Below are 17,515 nucleotides of genomic sequence, written 5' to 3'. Positions count from 1 at the left end.
CCTCGTCCTCCTCACCCTCCTCATCCTCCTTTCCTCCGCGTCACCCACTGAGCAAAACCAAGCAGTGCGCATGCGCGGAGCGTTCGATCACTGCCCGCTGTAGCTAAAGGCTAAGCTGAAGCCAACATGGAGAGGAAAGGTAAATGTCTACACGGACACTCACTGTTAGCGGCGTGTTGTGTGTGCTTCGACTCCGACACTGTGTGTGCGTGACACACGTAAGGTTTAGCCGAGCTGCGTGCATCCGGTCCGGGGTGTGAATTCAATTGAACGCGTCTGTCACGCACCGTTGAGCTGGGGCGAGCTGCGTTAGCTTTTAGCTTTAGCTTCAGCGGGGACATTGACAGGATTAGCGAGCTACGTTGAGCCTCCTCAGCTCGTTCCGTCTCGTACTGACGCTAATGCAGCGATAGATAGACCGTGTTCACCGAGCCGCGAGCTTTCCCCTGCGTGTGTGTTTTTAAAAACGACTCCATGAAACGTAGCGGGGCTGAGATGAACGTATGCGGGCAGCCCGGCGACTTGACGTGAGAGGGTCTCCGGTGCGAAACCCGCTGACAGATGCAGCGCAGGTTTTGATTTAAAGACCGTGAACACGATCTACCGCGAGCCACGATGGCACGGGTTGGGAGCCGAGGTGTTCGTATGCTTCACCTCCCACTGTGTCATCTGGCTTTGTGTGTCTGAGAGTGTGAGTCCAAGATCAAATGTCAGCTCCGCACAATCCCCAGCTGATTTCATGTGTGTCTCTCTGCTCACAGTTCTGGCACTGCAGGCGAGGAAGAAGAGGGCGAAAGCGAAGAAGACCAGCAAAAAGTGAGTGGGTTCCCCGGTGTTCATCCCCCCGTCTCTTCCTGATCCCCGTCACACCATCGTGCGTGTTTTGTGTTGCGCTCCCCGGGGCTTGTTTGTTCATGTTGTGTTGTTGCGTGTGTTGTCTTGAACGTGGCCCCGCACGTTTAGATGCGAGACAGACAAGTGAAGGTCACTGACTGCATGTTTGCACTCCCACCTAATTCTGGTCTGTGCCCGGTCCGGAGGTAAAGGAGAGAAAAGCTTCTTAATATATCTCAGAAGAATCCGGAGCAACCCGGGTAGGTTTCCATAGCTTTCCATTTGATTCCATGGATGATCAGTAGAGTTTTCCATAAAGCTCCAGTCAGAATTTATAATATCCCATTTGTTATTTCAATCAGATTAAATTGTATTTGATATACTGTACATTATCTCAGGTCACTTTACGGAGAAGGTCAAGAACCTTAAAAATTACAGAGAAACCCAACTGTTATTCAGCTGTGGAGAGAATAAACTCCCTGATTAACTGGAAGAAATCTCCAGCAGAACCAGACTCGGTGCGGCCGGCCGGCCATCTGCCTCGACCGGTCTGGTTCAGCAGAGAAAAATGGGGAGAAGAGAGGTGGGTGGAAAAGAGGGGGAAGAAAAAAGAGAGATGGGGGGAGGGGGGGAGAGCCAACCGAAAGGGTTGGGTACCATCATGTTTCAGCTCTGACGTCTCGTTGTTATAATGAAAACAATACTGGTGATAATTATGGACATAAAGATGTTATTAATGATAGCAGCATCAATTCATACAATAAAGGATTCATGGTCCATGTATGTCCGAGATACAGAACATTGTGTTTTAATGGATCTTGGAGTTAGTTTGTATCTCCGTCTTGTTGTGAGGACACTCATCTCAATTTGAAGTCGATTTAATGTAAGCCCTGGTACAAGTACCTGCAGCTTTGTATTTGTCTGATTGTAAATTAATATCTGTCATTTAGGTCACGGTATCTTCAGCAGGTGCACATACTCAGGCACTTAATTGTCCAGTTGCCTTGTACAACTCCTAAACATTATAAATTACACTACCCAAAGGTTTTTTCATACAATCAATGATCGGGTGAAGATAATACAACATTCAGGGAGGACAATATACCACTCAGGTGTCGTACTTATATACCAATTGTTTTGGTGTCGCTAACAATCTACTAATCATGCCATCGGCGCCATCCTCTAGGAGCCTTACATAACAGCCTGTGCTATATTTAAAACAGGAGAAGGAAGAAGCCCACATCAGCTCACCGAACCATGGTGTTTCACTGAAAAAGGCGCCGCTGCAGATATTTATCTCCTGACAGTGTTATGTTCATGGCTGAAACTTGCGTCTCCATCAGGCACAAGAATTATAAGAAACTAAGAGATGTGAGTTGAAATAGGCCACGGTCATCCTTGCATCATAAGCAGCATGTTTATTGAAGGGCAATATCCTTTTAATATTGGAGCACACAGGCAAAGAAATACGAGAATCCAATAAAAATTTTAGCCACAATGTTTAGTTTTTCAAAAAGACGACTATTAAAACAGTGTTTGTCTCCACAACTACATGATTGTGATGCCACGTTTCATCCCTGTCAACACTGAATGTGAAAAAATGTCTGCAAAAAGATAAATGATCAGTTCCAGGTCCGATTGCATCTAACCAATAGGTCATTAATTACAAAGTTTGTTCTTATGCAAGAATAGCAGATGGATTTCAAATGGAAAAGCCTTCATAAAAAAATGTTTAGTCCAAACTATTAAGTTATAAATTGCAGCTGTTTGTTCTGCAATTGGTGCACAAACAAGCTTAAACCTCTTTTCTTCAAACATCACGTCATGGCATGAATTTGCAGATTAGGTGGAAACCAGCAGCTCATTTGTTAGACATTAACAGAGCAGAGAGTTTAGGAATTCATTTCAGTGTGCGCTCTGCTCCCTTGGCTCCCACCGTGATGAGCAGCCTTAATCTCCTCTGTGGAGGAAGTAACATCAGGCTGCCCAGCTTTCAAGTTAATATTAGCAACCGAACTGTTGGCAAACAGATTATTGGATGTTATACATTATCTTGACCATAAAAAGGTAATCTTGTGCTTCGAAGAAATACCAGGACCACAATATTTTCATTCCAAATTTAGAGAGAAACCTCAAATGAGAAATGAATCTATAAATCTGAAGTACATGACTGCCGGCCATCCTATTGTATAGTGATTCCTGCTTTGATTTTTAGCTGCAGTTATATTGAAAACACCAATCAATAACTAGATCGAAAAAGTCTTTACATAGGGCCGAGCCTTATGTACTAAATCTCAAATATAAATGGTTCTAGGACACTTGGTCGTCAGGGTGGGGTGGGGGCTAAGTTTTCTATGACTCGCTCTAGATGGACTTTGTCTCTTCTGTCCGTCAACTTGACATAATGACAAAAAAACACACAGTTGTAACCGTGGGACCCCATTGGAACACAAGCCTGAGCAATAATATTTTATTTATCGATGATATCTATTCTTTCCTCTTAAATGCAGCTTACTCTTGCGATTTATGACTGAGTGCAAAAGTCTTGATGCAGCAGAGTTTATATATATGTTTTCCTCCTTAACGGGGATTTACAGCAGACACTTTGCCCGAAATAGGCCTGGTGTAAAATTAGTAAAGCCATTCTCAATGCAGACATGTGTTGACAGCTGTGCATTAAAATACGAACCCTGCAGCGCAGATTCCTTTTAGAAATTTGCTGTGTTTTGTCGTGTTCTTCAGTGTGACTTGTGTGGAAGGAGGATAATTAGTGTGGCTCTGTTGTGGCAGGAAGGTTTTGACCAGCTTGGCATGCATGAAAAATTATTATACAACCCATGTCATTTTGCTTGCATTGCAGTCGCTGCAATGAGGCTGTTGAGTTGTCGGCGTATATTTGTTGTAACATCTCTAACTAATAGAGGCTTTGCCGTGAGGGGCCCCTGCACTTAAGAGCAATCTGCGCGAAGAGTTTAGACTAGCTGCCTGTTTTATCTCTCTTCTTAAGACTCATCTCCTTTTATACTGTTTGTTGTAAAGCACTTTATTACTTGTAATGAAAAGTGCTTTACAAATAGTTATTATTATTATTATTTTCCATTAAAAGCATCTGTTTAAAAGAAATGGATTTTCAATAATTCAATCACAGGTTATTTGTAAGAAGTGCTGCAAAGGTTACTGCTCAGAGGACTTTTCACACTTGCACAAAGACTGTGTGTCAGGGACTGAAGTGTAAGATGGTTGGTTTGTTTGTCCTTTAGGCAGCAGCCAGCCAATCCCAGAAGCCGACAGCCGCCCCAGCTCGAAGCTTCGCCTCAAGAGCCCGAGGAACCTGAGGAGATTCTTGGCTCTGATGATGAGGAGCAGGAGGATCCTAATGACTACTGCAAAGGTGAGTCCTGTCTCACTGTGTGCTCAGATTAACCTGGTAAAATGTCACAATAACCAGTGTATTTTCTTTAAAGGCCAACAAGTTTTTGATTGGTTAGGAAACAGTCTTTTTTGAATACTGCTGCCTCTTTATGATCTACAACAGCAAATGAGACAATCAGAATATAAATTCTCAATGTCTGTGACCCCTTCGTTTTTTGCACTAGAGATGTTCTAATTTTTGAGCTAACCAGTTAATATGCATGTTCTTCTCTTGCAGGTGGCTACCACCATGTGAAAGTAGGAGACCTTTACAACGGAAAATACCATGTTATCCGAAAACTGGGCTGGGGACACTTCTCTACTGTTTGGCTCGCCCGGGACATCCAGTATGAAAAAAAATGCTTTACTGTTTTGATTTTGAGACCTGATGTTAAATAACAGACACAGAAGCAGCTGACTGAGACTGTTGTGATAAGACTTTGAACTGTGCTTCCTGTTAGTGAGCACTTCTTGCTTTGTGGTTGCAGGGCGAAGAGGTTTGTTGCAATGAAGGTGGTGAAGAGTGCAGAGCACTACACAGAGACGGCAGTGGATGAGATCAAACTCCTCAGATCTGTAAGTTGCAGAACTCTGCACAAAGTAGGTTCGATGAGTATAGACAAGTATAGACAAAGCTTTTACAGTTAATTATAACACATAGGGAACTAGATGACAGGACTGTACAGTACTGTGTGATAAGTTTCAGTTGTTTAGTCATGTGTGTATAAACAGTAATACATGGTTACAGAATGGTTAAAGGGACGTTAATGTCTATCTTGTATAGGCCCAGACAAATCTTAGTAATTTGATCCCTTTCTTTGTCCTCAGGTAAGAAACTCTGACACCAATGACCCCAACCGGGAGATGGTGGTGCAGCTGCTTGATGACTTTAAGATCTCTGGTGTCAATGGGACTCGTATCCTTTGCAGCCACATAATGCAAATTCGAACTGGTCTTTTCTGACTCCGACTGGAAAGACTGAAGCCCATTTAATCCTGGAAAAATACTTTTTCAGATAAATGATTGTTCCTTTCCTCGGTGTCAAATTTAGCTGGGAAGCAGTGAATAAGTACCAAAGTAAGCACCAGGTGTCGGTTTGACTAAATGTAAACTTGTGTGTCATACCTCCGCTGATCACAACACTTTGGCTCAGTTAGATCCCCTAATGCCACCAGGATAGCTGAAGCTGTAATATGATACTCCTGAACAACACTGTGGTGTGCAGACTCAGGACCTGCCCTCTTTTCAGTATAAATAGTGCTCCGCCTCTCGTAGGTGAATGACCTCAGGGCCTCGACTTTTTCATTGAATGCTAATTCCTTCTAATGTGCTTTCAGTTTGTTTTTACCTGGACATTGTTTATACCTTGACTGCTGTGATCTTCAGATGTCTGCATGGTGTTTGAGGTGTTGGGGCATCACTTACTAAAGTGGATAATAAAGTCCAATTATCAAGGGCTGCCACTGCCATGTGTGAAGAGCATCATAAGACAGGTAATACGACACTGTCAGTGCCACACCTTCTGTACACAGATGACACGTGATGAAGCTTCAGCTGTGTGAATGGGTGGAAACCAGTCAGGCCAGAGCATGTTGTTATGATTGAAGATATATTCAGTTAACATGCCTCGTGCAATAAGAAAATTGTAAAGTGTTTACATTTTTTAGCCAAGGAGCTTTTGTGATAGAATTAAAGATTCAGTAATTGTAGCCTATGTTGCCACTGATAATGCTAATTTTGGTGTAAAAGAGGTTCAGGCATTTCCTTTTTATAAACGTTTAGACACATTCATATTCTAGGTACTCCAAGGTCTCGACTATTTGCACACAAAGTGTCAGATCATCCACACAGACATCAAGCCAGAGAACATCCTGATGAGTGTTGATGAGCCTTACGTCCGGAAACTGGCAGCCGAAGCTACAGAGTGGCAGAGGACTGGGGCGCCACCTCCCTCCGGTTCAGCAAGTACGAGACAAACACACGCGTCCAAATGTTTATTCATGAGCACAGTCTGATAACAGTTTGTACTCATCTGATATTCTCTTTTCAGTCAGCACAGCACCTGCTCCAAAACAGGTACAAACCTTCGGTTATTATTATTTACTTGTGGTTTAGGACATCACTCTCCCATGCTGCGGTATAACATCATTTTAAAGCAGTCCTAAAAGTATTTAGCTGAGTGAGAGCCTCATTTAATTCCCTGTGTTTATCGCTGACAGACAGTAAAAATGTCCAAGAACAAGAAGAAGAAGTTAAAAAAGAAGCAGAGGCGTCAAGCCGAACTTTTGGAGAAGTGCATTATGGACCTGGAGGAAATGGATAAGACCACAGAGACAAGAGAGGAGGAAGATGATGAAGATGAGGATCCACAGTCTCCAAAGGGGCGGGTGTGTGCTCCTCTTAGACAGGTGTCTTTTCAGCAGCTGGGAAATGAGGAAACTGGTGGTGAGAAGCCTACGTCACTTGAGTAATATGTGCAAGTTCAAGTTGTGTTGTGGTATGAGCCATTTCAAGAAATGTGAAATAATGACACCTGTCCTGTCTGTCTGTCTGTCAGAGAGCAGTGTACCAGCAGATCTAATGAGGGCGGGACCAGAGGGGCTGGCGGAGGTGAACAGTAACGGCCATGTGGAGGTGGAGCAGAGACAATCCCAGTGGAGGGACGAGGACCAACACAATGGCAACGCAGAGGCCACAGAGAAATGTGCCAGTGAGGAGGAGCAACACGAGGAGTCCCCTGCCCACCACGCCTCCAACGGTGTGGACTCGGCTGATCTCAATGATCTGGACATTCAGACTGAAGGCAGGGGCGCTCGCAGCAGTGGAGCTCCTGAAATACTCCTTCCTGCTGGGCTGGAGGAGGGAGAACTGGATCAAACCGTTTTGGAGGACGAGGGAGAGGACTGTCAGTATAGAACACAAGAAAGCCCAATAAACGGTCAGTTGGCCAGAATCCGTGATATCTAATATCTGCTAACAGGTTCTGTGGTGTGGTGTGGTTTGTTTTGGCTGGGCTGCCTCGGATGTTTAACAAAGGCTCAGCCATGTGAACTTTGTAATATTGATTGTCAAACAGTTTATGAGATTCCTGGTCCATCCTTATTGCTCTCTGTGTCTCTCTGCTCTCATTCAGACAAGCTCACAGCAGGAGCCCTGCTAGTTAACCCCCTTGAGCCACTCAATGCAGACAAGATCAAGGTCAAGATTGCAGACTTGGGAAATGCCTGCTGGGTGGTGAGTAGTCTGCTAATGACCTGAGGGATTTCCTGATTAGGGATGAAATCTTGCAGCGAGGGACATTTCCACTGTCATCTTGCTACCAAAATAGAAATACATCCAGCTTTCATCTCTTTGCTCTTATACCGTGTACTGATTCACTTCAGATGCTGAATGGCGAATGTGGCCTGGCACTGCGCTGTTAATTCTTCACAGATTTATTGTAGGTTTTCCATGACGGACATCACAAGAGAAAGACAACATGACAGTACAAAGACATGGCTATTACACACACAGGACAGTCAGCCAGTACTTGATGGTGTTACAGGGCTAGATTAATTTCTGCAGGCATTGCTATGTTGAAACATATTCATGCACATGCTTTGCTCCAATAAATAGTTTTATATGGATAATAGAGGAACAGACATAATGGTTGAGGGTAGGAGTGTGAGATTAACAATGGCCTGGTTGTATTACAGAGTTCCCCGAGTTTCATGTTTCAAACTGAAACGTCGTCATTTCCTTAGAAGTCTAGAGGCAGCGATCAATGCTCTCTGCAATATTTCAATTGTGATATAGTATATTGTTCAAGTTATGATGTGGAAAGGCAGATGCGGTATGAGAGCACGGTCACACACACGCACATTTAGCAGTGAGGAACCTTCGCCTCCAATTCCCTTTCAATCTGTGCGTGCGAGGACGCGGATAAAACATTTGTTTCCTGTGACAAAGCAAATCAACAGTATGACTTTGAATGGAGTTCAACTTTAGTGCACTTCTACCTGCAATAATGGCTTCATGTTCCTATATGTGTGACTGTGCCCTGATACAGTTTTCTAGAGTCTCCACTCGTTTACAACTTTTGAATTTATCTCTTCTTGCCTCTTTCAGCACAAGCACTTTACAGAAGACATACAGACACGGCAGTACCGCTCCTTAGAGGTGCTCATTGGTTCTGGATACAGCACACCAGCCGATGTATGGAGCACAGCCTGCATGGTGAGAGATGACACTGACAGGCAACTTGTATAATAGTTCAACCCAAGAAGAACAATCATAGTGTGCCTCAGTAGAGCTCATTATGGGATTGCAGCAAGTTGTGTGGGGGAATAAATCTACCCCATCATACAGTGACGTTTCCTGTGTTCATGATGATTGTGTTGTCTCCGCAGGCCTTTGAGCTCACCACAGGGGACTATTTGTTTGAACCACATTCTGGGGAAGATTATTCCAGGGATGAAGGTAATGCTGGTTCTTTCCTTTTTACTCTATTTTCTGTCAGGTATTATTGCACAATGTTAATTTGAAGGGTTTTATCACTCCTGTTAAACAGCTTCATTATATTTTTCTTGTTAAATGGCCCCACAGCCCTTTTTATTCTCACACTGAATTATATAAATTGTTAAATGTCTAATAGTAAATTCACAACACGCACTACATGTTCTTCACTGCAATTCATGTGCAGTTTGCACAACATTTTGCACTTTGCTTAAATCTCCACAGCGTTAACACTTCAATGAGGTACTCCATTACAGTGATGTCAAACTTAAAGTAATATAGAATCGGCCCACGTGATGATGAGTACCAGCATTCCTGTGTTTATGTCCTCTATTAACATCTTAAATCACAATTTCTGCCGCACTGGAGACGGGGCCATCTCTCCATTTCCTCTCTCCCTCTTTCTTCACCTCCTCATCAGTCAGTCTCTACGCTTCCTTGTTCGCCTCCTTGAGGCGTTCTCCATGTAAATGTTGGCTTGTTGCGTAGCTGCTGCTGTGACATGTCCGTCTGAGATTCCAGCTTCTGTTCATCCGCACATTTCAGCTGCAGCTGTGAATCGACTTGTTCACCTTCATGCACCTATGACTGTTTTTCTCCATTCAACCTCTGCTTTCTCTGTTGTGTGGTTTATGGGCTTTTTTACTAATCACTCCTCCTGGATCAGATCTGCTGTTCCTGTTTTTATGCAAATAGGGTAGTTGGCTGTGCTCTAGGCCTTTTTTAATGTTATATTTACCTGTTTTGTTTTCCTGAAGGAAAGTTCATGGCCTATATGTGTTCAAATGTTTGTAAATGCGTAAAAAATAATCCAGTATTCTCATACATGTGCTTCTTGTCATACCACATTGTCATCCATTGTTCCTAATACATTGTTCCACGACTGTTTGCCATCTCTCTCCGTCCCCATCTCATCTCATCTCTCCCAAACTTCCTATCTTCCCTCTCCTCCTCCGATGTGCCTCATTTCCAGACCATCTCGCTCTCATGATAGAGTTGCTCGGTAAAATCCCTCGTCACTATGCTCTGAGTGGGAAATACTCACAGGAATACTTCACCAAGAGAGGTATGCATCCCCTCTGCCTGTGGCCTGCTGTGGGAACAGTGCTGGACGGCAGAGAGGAGGATAAAGGTTCCCGTCGGCACGCTCACATCTACCAAAGCTATCGGTGTGCCCAGGCCCGTGAGCAAAATATTCACTACATACCAATAAATGTCTGAATGGTGTCATCAGTCATTGGTTCAAGTATCAGTAGCTCTGCCAACGACTGCCTGTCAGAAGCACATTCAGTGCCTCCCTTGTTGTTGCCAGAGGGCTTGGCTGGATACGTATGGTACTGATCCCTGCTAGGTTATTTCTCCTGACTTTTTTCTCTCCACAGGGGAGTCGTAAATAAGGTCAGTCACCAACCAAAATTAATCAGATACATTCTCTTTTTATTTGTTGAAATGTGATAGCGATGAAAAAGTCCAGAGTTCAGTTTGCACCGTTAATTAATTAGTGAAGAAAAGGGTTGAAGCTCTGATAGAATTGGCTTCAACAGATCTTGGAAAGATCACATCTGCCATGTGTACCTTTTAAAGTAAGAACACGTCATTGAACCATGTCTGATGTCTGTGTTTGACATCTGGCCTGTGCACACCGACCTCAGCAATAATCGGACCCGTGTGCGTGCCGTCAGCCTGATGCCTCTCGTCCTCCGCCCTCCATCCACACACCCACAGTGGGCCTGTGACCTCGACGCTGTCTGATGAACCTGTGGTTTGTCTTGTTTGTCTTTCCCTCTTCCTTTCGGCAACCACCTGCCTTGTAGACCATATAGCGCTCATCATAGAGCTGCTGGGGAGTGTCCCACGCAAACTCATAGTGACTGGCAAATATTCCAAGGATTTTTTCAGCAAGAAAGGTAAAACAAAAAGTGTCGGTGTCGAGTTTGGAGAGATTTCCGTCCGTCTGTCCTTAGGATCATGGTCTAGTGTTGCTGATAATACTCCTACCTTTTTGTTTTAATTTATTGTTAAAAACCTTTTGAACATTGAATATAACCTTTTAAGAAGTTTGTATGAAATATCTCAAGATAGTTATAATGCATGTCCATGGTGTTCTCATAGATTTAACTGTCACACACTGTAAAGTTGTGCGGCTGTGCCTCTGATTCAGAGCTGTGTGTGTGGTCGTCTGCAGGTGACCTGAAACACATCACCAAGCTGAAGCCGTGGGGGCTGCTGGAGGTGCTGGTGGACAAGTACGAGTGGCCCCGCGAGGAAGCCGAGTGCTTCGCTGATTTCCTGCTCCCCATGCTTGAGCTGATCCCCGAGAAGAGGGCCACCGCTGCAGAGTGCTTGTGCCACCCCTGGCTCGCCCTCTAGTGGACACCTCCAGCCCTTGCACCTCCCCTCCCCTCTCCCTCCTCTCTCCAGAGACTGCAACAGATCACTTTCCAGTTTGGGCATATCAGATGAATATTTATTTCTTTTTTGTTTTGTTGTTGTCGTTTTGGATTTCTCATGTTTTTTTTGTTATTAAGATAATGCTTCTGTGTATGTTTGCTTTGTATTTGTTGGTTCTTCTCTCGGTGTGATGACGTCAGGAAAAAGAGAGTGGATTATATTTCTTTGTGGTTACGTTGGCTCCAACTGCTGTGCTTTGTCCACCCATCCGGCTTAGCAAACCTGTTATTGTACTGCTAGTGACTCATCCTTGTTTGTTACACTCCTGCACTAAAACTTCAACAAACCAAGGGTATGTAGCTTCATTGATCATTTCGTCCCCGTAAAAAAGGATTCACCGTCGCCCTTTTCCTCAGTTTCATTAGTGCTGTGTTCCTTTTTTTATGGATTACTTTATCTCATATTACATTCTACGGTATACATTTTGTATTTGTAAAATAGGTTTAGGAAGGTTCACACTGGGCTACATTCACACTGACTGCGGTTACGACTACTTTCTTACAGAGACATCCACTGTCTGAAGTAGGTCATATTATTTAGACACAACAAATCACCTGGTATTTAGTGTGGTTAGTTACCTGTTGGAAATGAGATCAGTCTTTCTCATGGGAGGCTGGTATTCTCATACACTTAGTACAAATTCAGGAAAAAAGTGTTTGAAAGGTTTCAGAAAATACAGCGTTTTAAGAAGCCCAATTCAATGGAAAAAAATAAGTGAAAATAAACTGTATATATCTGTACCAAAGAGTTTGCCTTTATGTATATTACAGTTATGTACAGTTTCTAACAAATCGTATATCTTAGCTAAAATGATTTAGCTGGGTAGCTGTGTTTTATTAAGAAACGTATGGAAGATGTGTTTGAGCTCAGTTGTATGTGGGGCCAACAGTTCACTAACATCTGTTTTTACCATAGAAATGAGATCAAATGTTACGCCACAAAAACGATCATATCAGAGTGACTTACGTTTCTGTCGAGGCCTCGGTGAAATGAAATTTACTGTTTCAGTGTCAGATTCAAGAGCATCGACTTTGTGTGAGCTGTCGATTAACAAATCCGTACAACACAACATACAATAAAACAGATTCATACAATACACAATGACTGTCATGCCTGTTTTTCAGTCTTTATTAGTTTCTGGACATGAAGTATGGAACTGCTATAACTTTATAATTAATTGGCTAATGAAGCAGTAGAGTTCAATAATAGTACAGCTAAAAAAAAGATACACAGTTGTGATCCAAACTGCATCATGCCATTTTGAGATCCTCGTCTTGACCTTTGTTATCTTCTAACTACACCTCGCTTGTTCTGAAAGTCTGTCCATCAGTTTTTTTCTGAAAAAGAGCAGACAAACTTTATTTTAGGGATTTCCAGTTCTCGTTCACAACTGGTAACACTGGTCGGCAGACATCCAAACCATAGACTGTATATAAGATCCAAACTGAAGTTTGAACTAAAGCAGAGAGACAGGTCTAATAACTGAAGTAAGCAGGAGCAGTTTAGAATGACCGGACATGCAGCACATGGATAATTCTACGAGCTGGAAAACGGATCCACGAAATCATGTATGTACTGTAACTAAAACACTGAATTGCAATAATTACAAAATAGTCAAAAGGCCCAAATTAACTAAGTACATTTTGAAAACATACACATTAATCATCCACCTCTTCAAAAAAGTGGATATGCAAATATATAGCTTAACATTAGTGTTCGACTGAGCTATGACAACGACGAGAGATAAAAATACTAAAGTTCTCAAGAACACCTAAATCACAATTTTCATGACATCTGAACAAATCCCATCTGGTGAGGATAATGGGATATGATCAAAAGCTCCCACATAGTCACTTAATGGACCTGGAGGGGGGATGTTCAGTTAATGTTTGAATCTTTTATTTGGTATGATTTGTAAAAAGGCTTTTTGTGACATGTCACAGTAGGAAAATCACAGGTTTAGATAATAAATTCAATGATGGCTGAACTGTGTCTTCTGGGGCACCTGTGCTTTTCAAACTGTGACAAGTAGGAAAACATCTACGGTAAGACGTCCCCCCCGCACTAAGAGCAGAGACGTCACTTCCCTCTTTTCTTCCACACCCTGAGCCTTCACCAGTTTTGCAGTAACTCACCTGCTCCGTCCATCTCAAAGTCGTCCGGCAGCAGTTTGTCTTGCCGGTTGCCGAGGGTGAAGGAGAGGAACGCCAAGAGGAGGGCGTCCAGGATGCTGATGATGGCCAGGATGTAGGCCCAGCGCACCGTGCAGTTCCCCAGGCTGTACTTATCCGTCCTCTGGCCACACATCCTCTTCACCTCCGGAGAGTCCCAGCCGTCCGGGTAGATCATGCAGCCCATTACCATCAACACGGCTGCGGGGGAAGGAGGCCTTAGAAATAGCAGAGTCTTGCAATAACTACCCCCTGTGTGCTATTACACATGCTTAATAATTACAGGAGAGTTTTTTTTATTTAGCCCTGTGTTGATGCATACCCATAAAAGGCCAAAGGTTTGATTTATTCATGGTGCAGCCAAAGATGCTCTGTGGAGCTGTTTCTATTGTGTATTCTTATAAAAGGTCTTCAATCATTTATGATTTGTATCTGGATTTAGTTGTCTCTGGGTTTCTGCCAAAGCTGCTGCAGAAATGTGGAATTTAGCAACTAGGCCAAGCTAAAGATCAAGGAAGTGTCCCCTTACACAGAGTGCTGGAAAGTAATGAACAAGTAGATTCCCTCGTGAACTGGGATTTGCCTACTAAGGGGGACAGAGCTTTTGAAATAAGAGCCCCGAGGCTCCTGAACACTGAGCCTGAGGAAATTGAATCAAAGGCGAAAAAGTACTTTTATTGTACCACATTCCCTAAATGTAACTCTACTGTTTATTATTGGAGCGGCTAGTCATGCTTGAATTCAGTGTTTTGATTACTGTATTCTTCCACGACTGTTTTTAATTGTTTTCAATGTAAAATGTTTGTGTGGTTTTTATATTTGTAAATCACTGTGTAGCAGTTTAAACATTCTCAGGTACTTAATTCTAATAATGAATGTTCCAGTCTATTATACTTTATACACAACCACTTTTACTTAAAATATATGGTAACCAGCTACTCTAGATTAAAATTCAGATTTTACATAATAAAATCAACATGATGAGCCTAAATCAAATGTATTGTTCTTGAATTGTTGGTTGAGGCTGCTCACAAACAAACCTATTTTAGCTTCTTATGAGAGTGATGTTTCTGCTTACTACTTCTGAGGTAGTTTCACTTAAACTGCTGTTTGAAGCACCAAGAGGTCAAATTGTACAATACATAATAAGGAAAATAGAGAAAGTAGAAAATATCTATGTCACCGAATTTACATTAATCCTCTCTCATCTTTTCAGATTTATATTGTGAACCTTTTGGGCCTGATCCTTAGTTATAGGAATAAAACTGAGCAGCTGTGCGTCATTGAAAATGCTTCTGACAAGTCGTTGCATCTCTATGAACAATCTCTTTCATATAAATTATGTTATATGGTTCACACAGGAGATATTTCTACACAAAATGTAGACTTTTACTATTCTTATATTGTATTTAACTGATATTGTGTTTCTGCTTATACTTAGGTAGGAGTTTGAATACAGGATCCTTTCTTAAAAAACATCATGTATAACTTCCCCCACCACTGGTTATATATGCATGCACCTTATACAATACAACTATAATTCATATGACAAAGGCCTGGCTCGTTTCCTTGGCCCTGGCATGTCTCAGGTACAAGTTTAGATCGGTTAACAACACAGCGACACCTGATTGTGTTACATGTAACCAATCCACCCGCAGAGGTGTCAGAAACCAGATCCTTTATTGGCTTCCACAGCGTCGAACAGCACATCGAGAAGGAACAGCACATCATGTGTGAAACCAGAGAGGTGAGAAAACCCTAACCCTAACCCAGAGGTTTAACTCTGAGGTGAATAATGGTGGTTAAGATTCAAAAGATTTTGTTTGATCTTTTCTGGAACATGGAGAATGTTCGGTCGCTTGAATTGGATGATTACAAACTGATACTAGAACAAAATACAGGGGTTTAAACTTGCAATTCATTTTTGTATCCCCTCATACATATATATTTATTTATATTTTGCATATAAATTGGAACACACAATTTCAACAGTAGCCTTTTCAAACTTCCACTTTAAACTTAGTGATTATTTATTTTTTGAATGGATGACACTGCAGAACTATTACCGCAGTTTTTTTTCATTTTGCCTCAATTCCTATTAGTGCCTTTTAGTTTTTTTCTCCTTATCTTATAAATTAATGAATTATGAAGGATCGAGCAGGTCAATTAATTAACAAATAATTTAATTTAGTGGAGTTCAGAGTTTTCTCAATTAACATTATCTTAAAAATAGGAAGAACAAATGTCATCACAGGATTAGAATAAAATAAAAAACAAAGAAAGCAGACAGAGAGACAGGCAGATAGATAGATAGATAGATAGATAGATAGATAGATAGATAGATAGATAGATAGATAGATAGAAAGATAGATAGATAGATAGATAGATAGATAGATAGATAGATAGATAGATAGATAGATAGATAGATAGATAGATAGATAGATGGATAGATAGATGGATAGATGGAAAGAAAGATATGAAACAAAAGGATAAGTAGGCTTTTCAATTTTATATTATTATTATCATTATTATCATTATTATCATTATTATTATTATTATTTGTAGTAGTTATGGAAGTGTTATGAGCAAATTCATAAGAAGTAGATTTATGCTACACACTAATTTGAAATGGAAGTAAATGAGTAAACTGCAGCACAGCAGTGTAGTAGCCTACATGTACCTGTCGCTCACCTGAGGCCAGCTGCATCCACGCACAGATCTTGTAGACGTTCCCCGCGTTGCAGAAGAAGAAGAGGCTGAAACAGACCATGGTGCCCACCACCAGCAGCATGGAGGTACCCACGAAGAACATGGCGGTCCTGAAGGCAGGCGAGGGGATGGAGCCGAAGTCCAGCATGCTGCCTTTACATATGAGCTCCGACGTGAGCGCGTTGCCGATGCAGTAGTGGAAGAGGCCGAAGTACCCGGCCTGCGGCGTTTCGACGCTATCCCCGATCCAGAAGGGCTGGATGAACACCACCACCGTGATGATGACGAAGCAGATGGTGAACACTGCCCACATGACGCCGATGGCCCGGGAATTCCTCACGTAGTTAGTGTGGTAGATCTTAGCCGCTTCCTGCGCTGGAAGCAGATCCATGTCAGCGGAGGGGAGAAGACAAGCTCACAGAAAAAGTTGGAGTGTGATCCTGCAGCTCTTAGAAAACTCTCCCAGCGTGTCTGATTATCTCACTGTAATAAACCTCCACGTCCTGAGACTTCACTGCACAACACACAGACACACACCTGCTGTGTCAGCTTCACACTCACAGACCTCAGGGTTCAGCACCCTGGACAGCAACTCACTAATTCATTACGTGTTCTGACGTCACACTCAAACAGGTGCAGTGTGGGCTTACAAGCTTTTTACTAGGACGCTGGAAAGTAAGTAAATACTTGTAACTTTTATTCACTTCTAGGTAAATGGTAAACTTGAATGGATGATTTTTAAGTGTTAAACGCATCAATAAAGTTTTCTATAAGTTCTACCTATTAATTGTTGTATTTTGGTAACTCCTTGGTTTCCAGTCTTAAATGGTCTAACATCGCACAGTGATATTGAGTGAACCCATTCTGATAATTTACTGAAGGTTTTATGGCTGATGCTCAGGAAGCTTAAAATAAAGTTTACTGATATAAACTCAATATGGTTCCAGCTAAGTCTTCATATTGGAGCCTTGCTTATCTGAAAGCCTGCTGCCAGGGACGGGAACACAATAATAGATTATATTCTGATAAGTAAAGTAAAAATGAAATTGGATAGATTATGGCTTTTGACCATTGGCCGACATGTCTGTTTTTAGCTCAGGGACATATGTGACAAAACTAACAATAAACACACATACACATACACATACACATACACATACACACACACACACACACACACACACACACACACACACATAAGTTATAAGTTTCTGTATTCAACACTATACTTAAAACACAACTAATATGATCAATACATATATACAGGCCCAAACCTATGAGTGTTGATAAAGTTATCAATAAAGCATTCTAAATAATTTTCTTTGTATGTAACATTTTATTCAGAATTAGTACTGTAGTAATGTGTTGAAGCCCCACCCTCTCATCTATCAGTATAAATCTGGGAATTTTGTTGTTGTTGTAAATCATTGAAACAACATCGACAT

At 42.0% G+C, this 17,515-nt stretch overlaps 2 protein-coding genes across 3 annotated transcripts; one reads left to right on the top strand and one right to left on the bottom strand.

The window, feature by feature from the left end:
* On the top strand, window positions 1-12,291 carry srpk1a (SRSF protein kinase 1a). Of its 2 annotated transcripts, none has more exons than XM_062391662.1 (16): window positions 1-139; window positions 762-816; window positions 4,095-4,225; window positions 4,484-4,592; window positions 4,734-4,821; window positions 5,074-5,161; window positions 5,632-5,738; window positions 6,045-6,210; window positions 6,296-6,321; window positions 6,465-6,690; window positions 6,803-7,183; window positions 7,379-7,479; window positions 8,353-8,460; window positions 8,634-8,703; window positions 10,554-10,646; window positions 10,925-12,291. In XM_062391662.1, the coding sequence occupies exons 1-16, from the start codon at window positions 127-129 to the stop codon at window positions 11,107-11,109; spliced, it is 1,947 nt and encodes a 648-aa protein (XP_062247646.1). In that variant the 5' UTR covers window positions 1-126; the 3' UTR covers window positions 11,110-12,291. The 2 variants fall into 2 exon arrangements, with proteins under 2 accessions (XP_062247646.1, XP_062247644.1); XM_062391660.1 differs by lacking the exon at window positions 10,554-10,646 and adding an exon at window positions 9,713-9,805 and having other exon boundaries at window positions 3-139.
* Window positions 12,292-12,321: 30 nt separating this feature from the next.
* On the bottom strand, window positions 12,322-16,590 carry lhfpl5b (LHFPL tetraspan subfamily member 5b). Its single transcript, XM_062391659.1, has 3 exons — window positions 16,053-16,590; window positions 13,326-13,562; window positions 12,322-12,527 (listed from the first exon to the last, which is right to left on the bottom strand). The coding sequence occupies exons 1-3, from the start codon at window positions 16,459-16,461 to the stop codon at window positions 12,517-12,519; spliced, it is 657 nt and encodes a 218-aa protein (XP_062247643.1). The 5' UTR covers window positions 16,462-16,590; the 3' UTR covers window positions 12,322-12,516.
* Between the last annotated feature and the right edge of the window lie 925 nt (window positions 16,591-17,515).

Source organism: Platichthys flesus, chromosome 7 (genome assembly GCF_949316205.1).
Source record: "Platichthys flesus chromosome 7, fPlaFle2.1, whole genome shotgun sequence".
Classification (NCBI taxonomy): domain Eukaryota; kingdom Metazoa; phylum Chordata; class Actinopteri; order Pleuronectiformes; family Pleuronectidae; genus Platichthys; species Platichthys flesus.
Note: the sequence above shows the minus strand (reverse complement) of the source record. Positions and strands in the feature narration are given on the sequence as shown.

What these genes read in the sequence shown, in the direction of transcription:
- srpk1a (XM_062391662.1), top strand. An exon ending in TCCTAATGACTACTGCAAAG is followed by an intron (nt 4,226 to 4,483) that starts GTGAGTCCTGTC and finishes CTTCTCTTGCAG; the next exon opens with GTGGCTACCACCATGTGAAA. An exon ending in TGGGAAATGCCTGCTGGGTG is followed by an intron (nt 7,480 to 8,352) that starts GTGAGTAGTCTG and finishes TGCCTCTTTCAG; the next exon opens with CACAAGCACTTTACAGAAGA.
- lhfpl5b (XM_062391659.1), bottom strand. Translation starts at nt 16,461, where the DNA reads ATGGATCTGCTTCCAGCGCAGGAAGCGGCTAAGATCTACCACACTAAC. An exon ending in GTGGATGCAGCTGGCCTCAG is followed by an intron (nt 13,563 to 16,052) that starts GTGAGCGACAGG and finishes CTTCCCCCGCAG; the next exon opens with CCGTGTTGATGGTAATGGGC.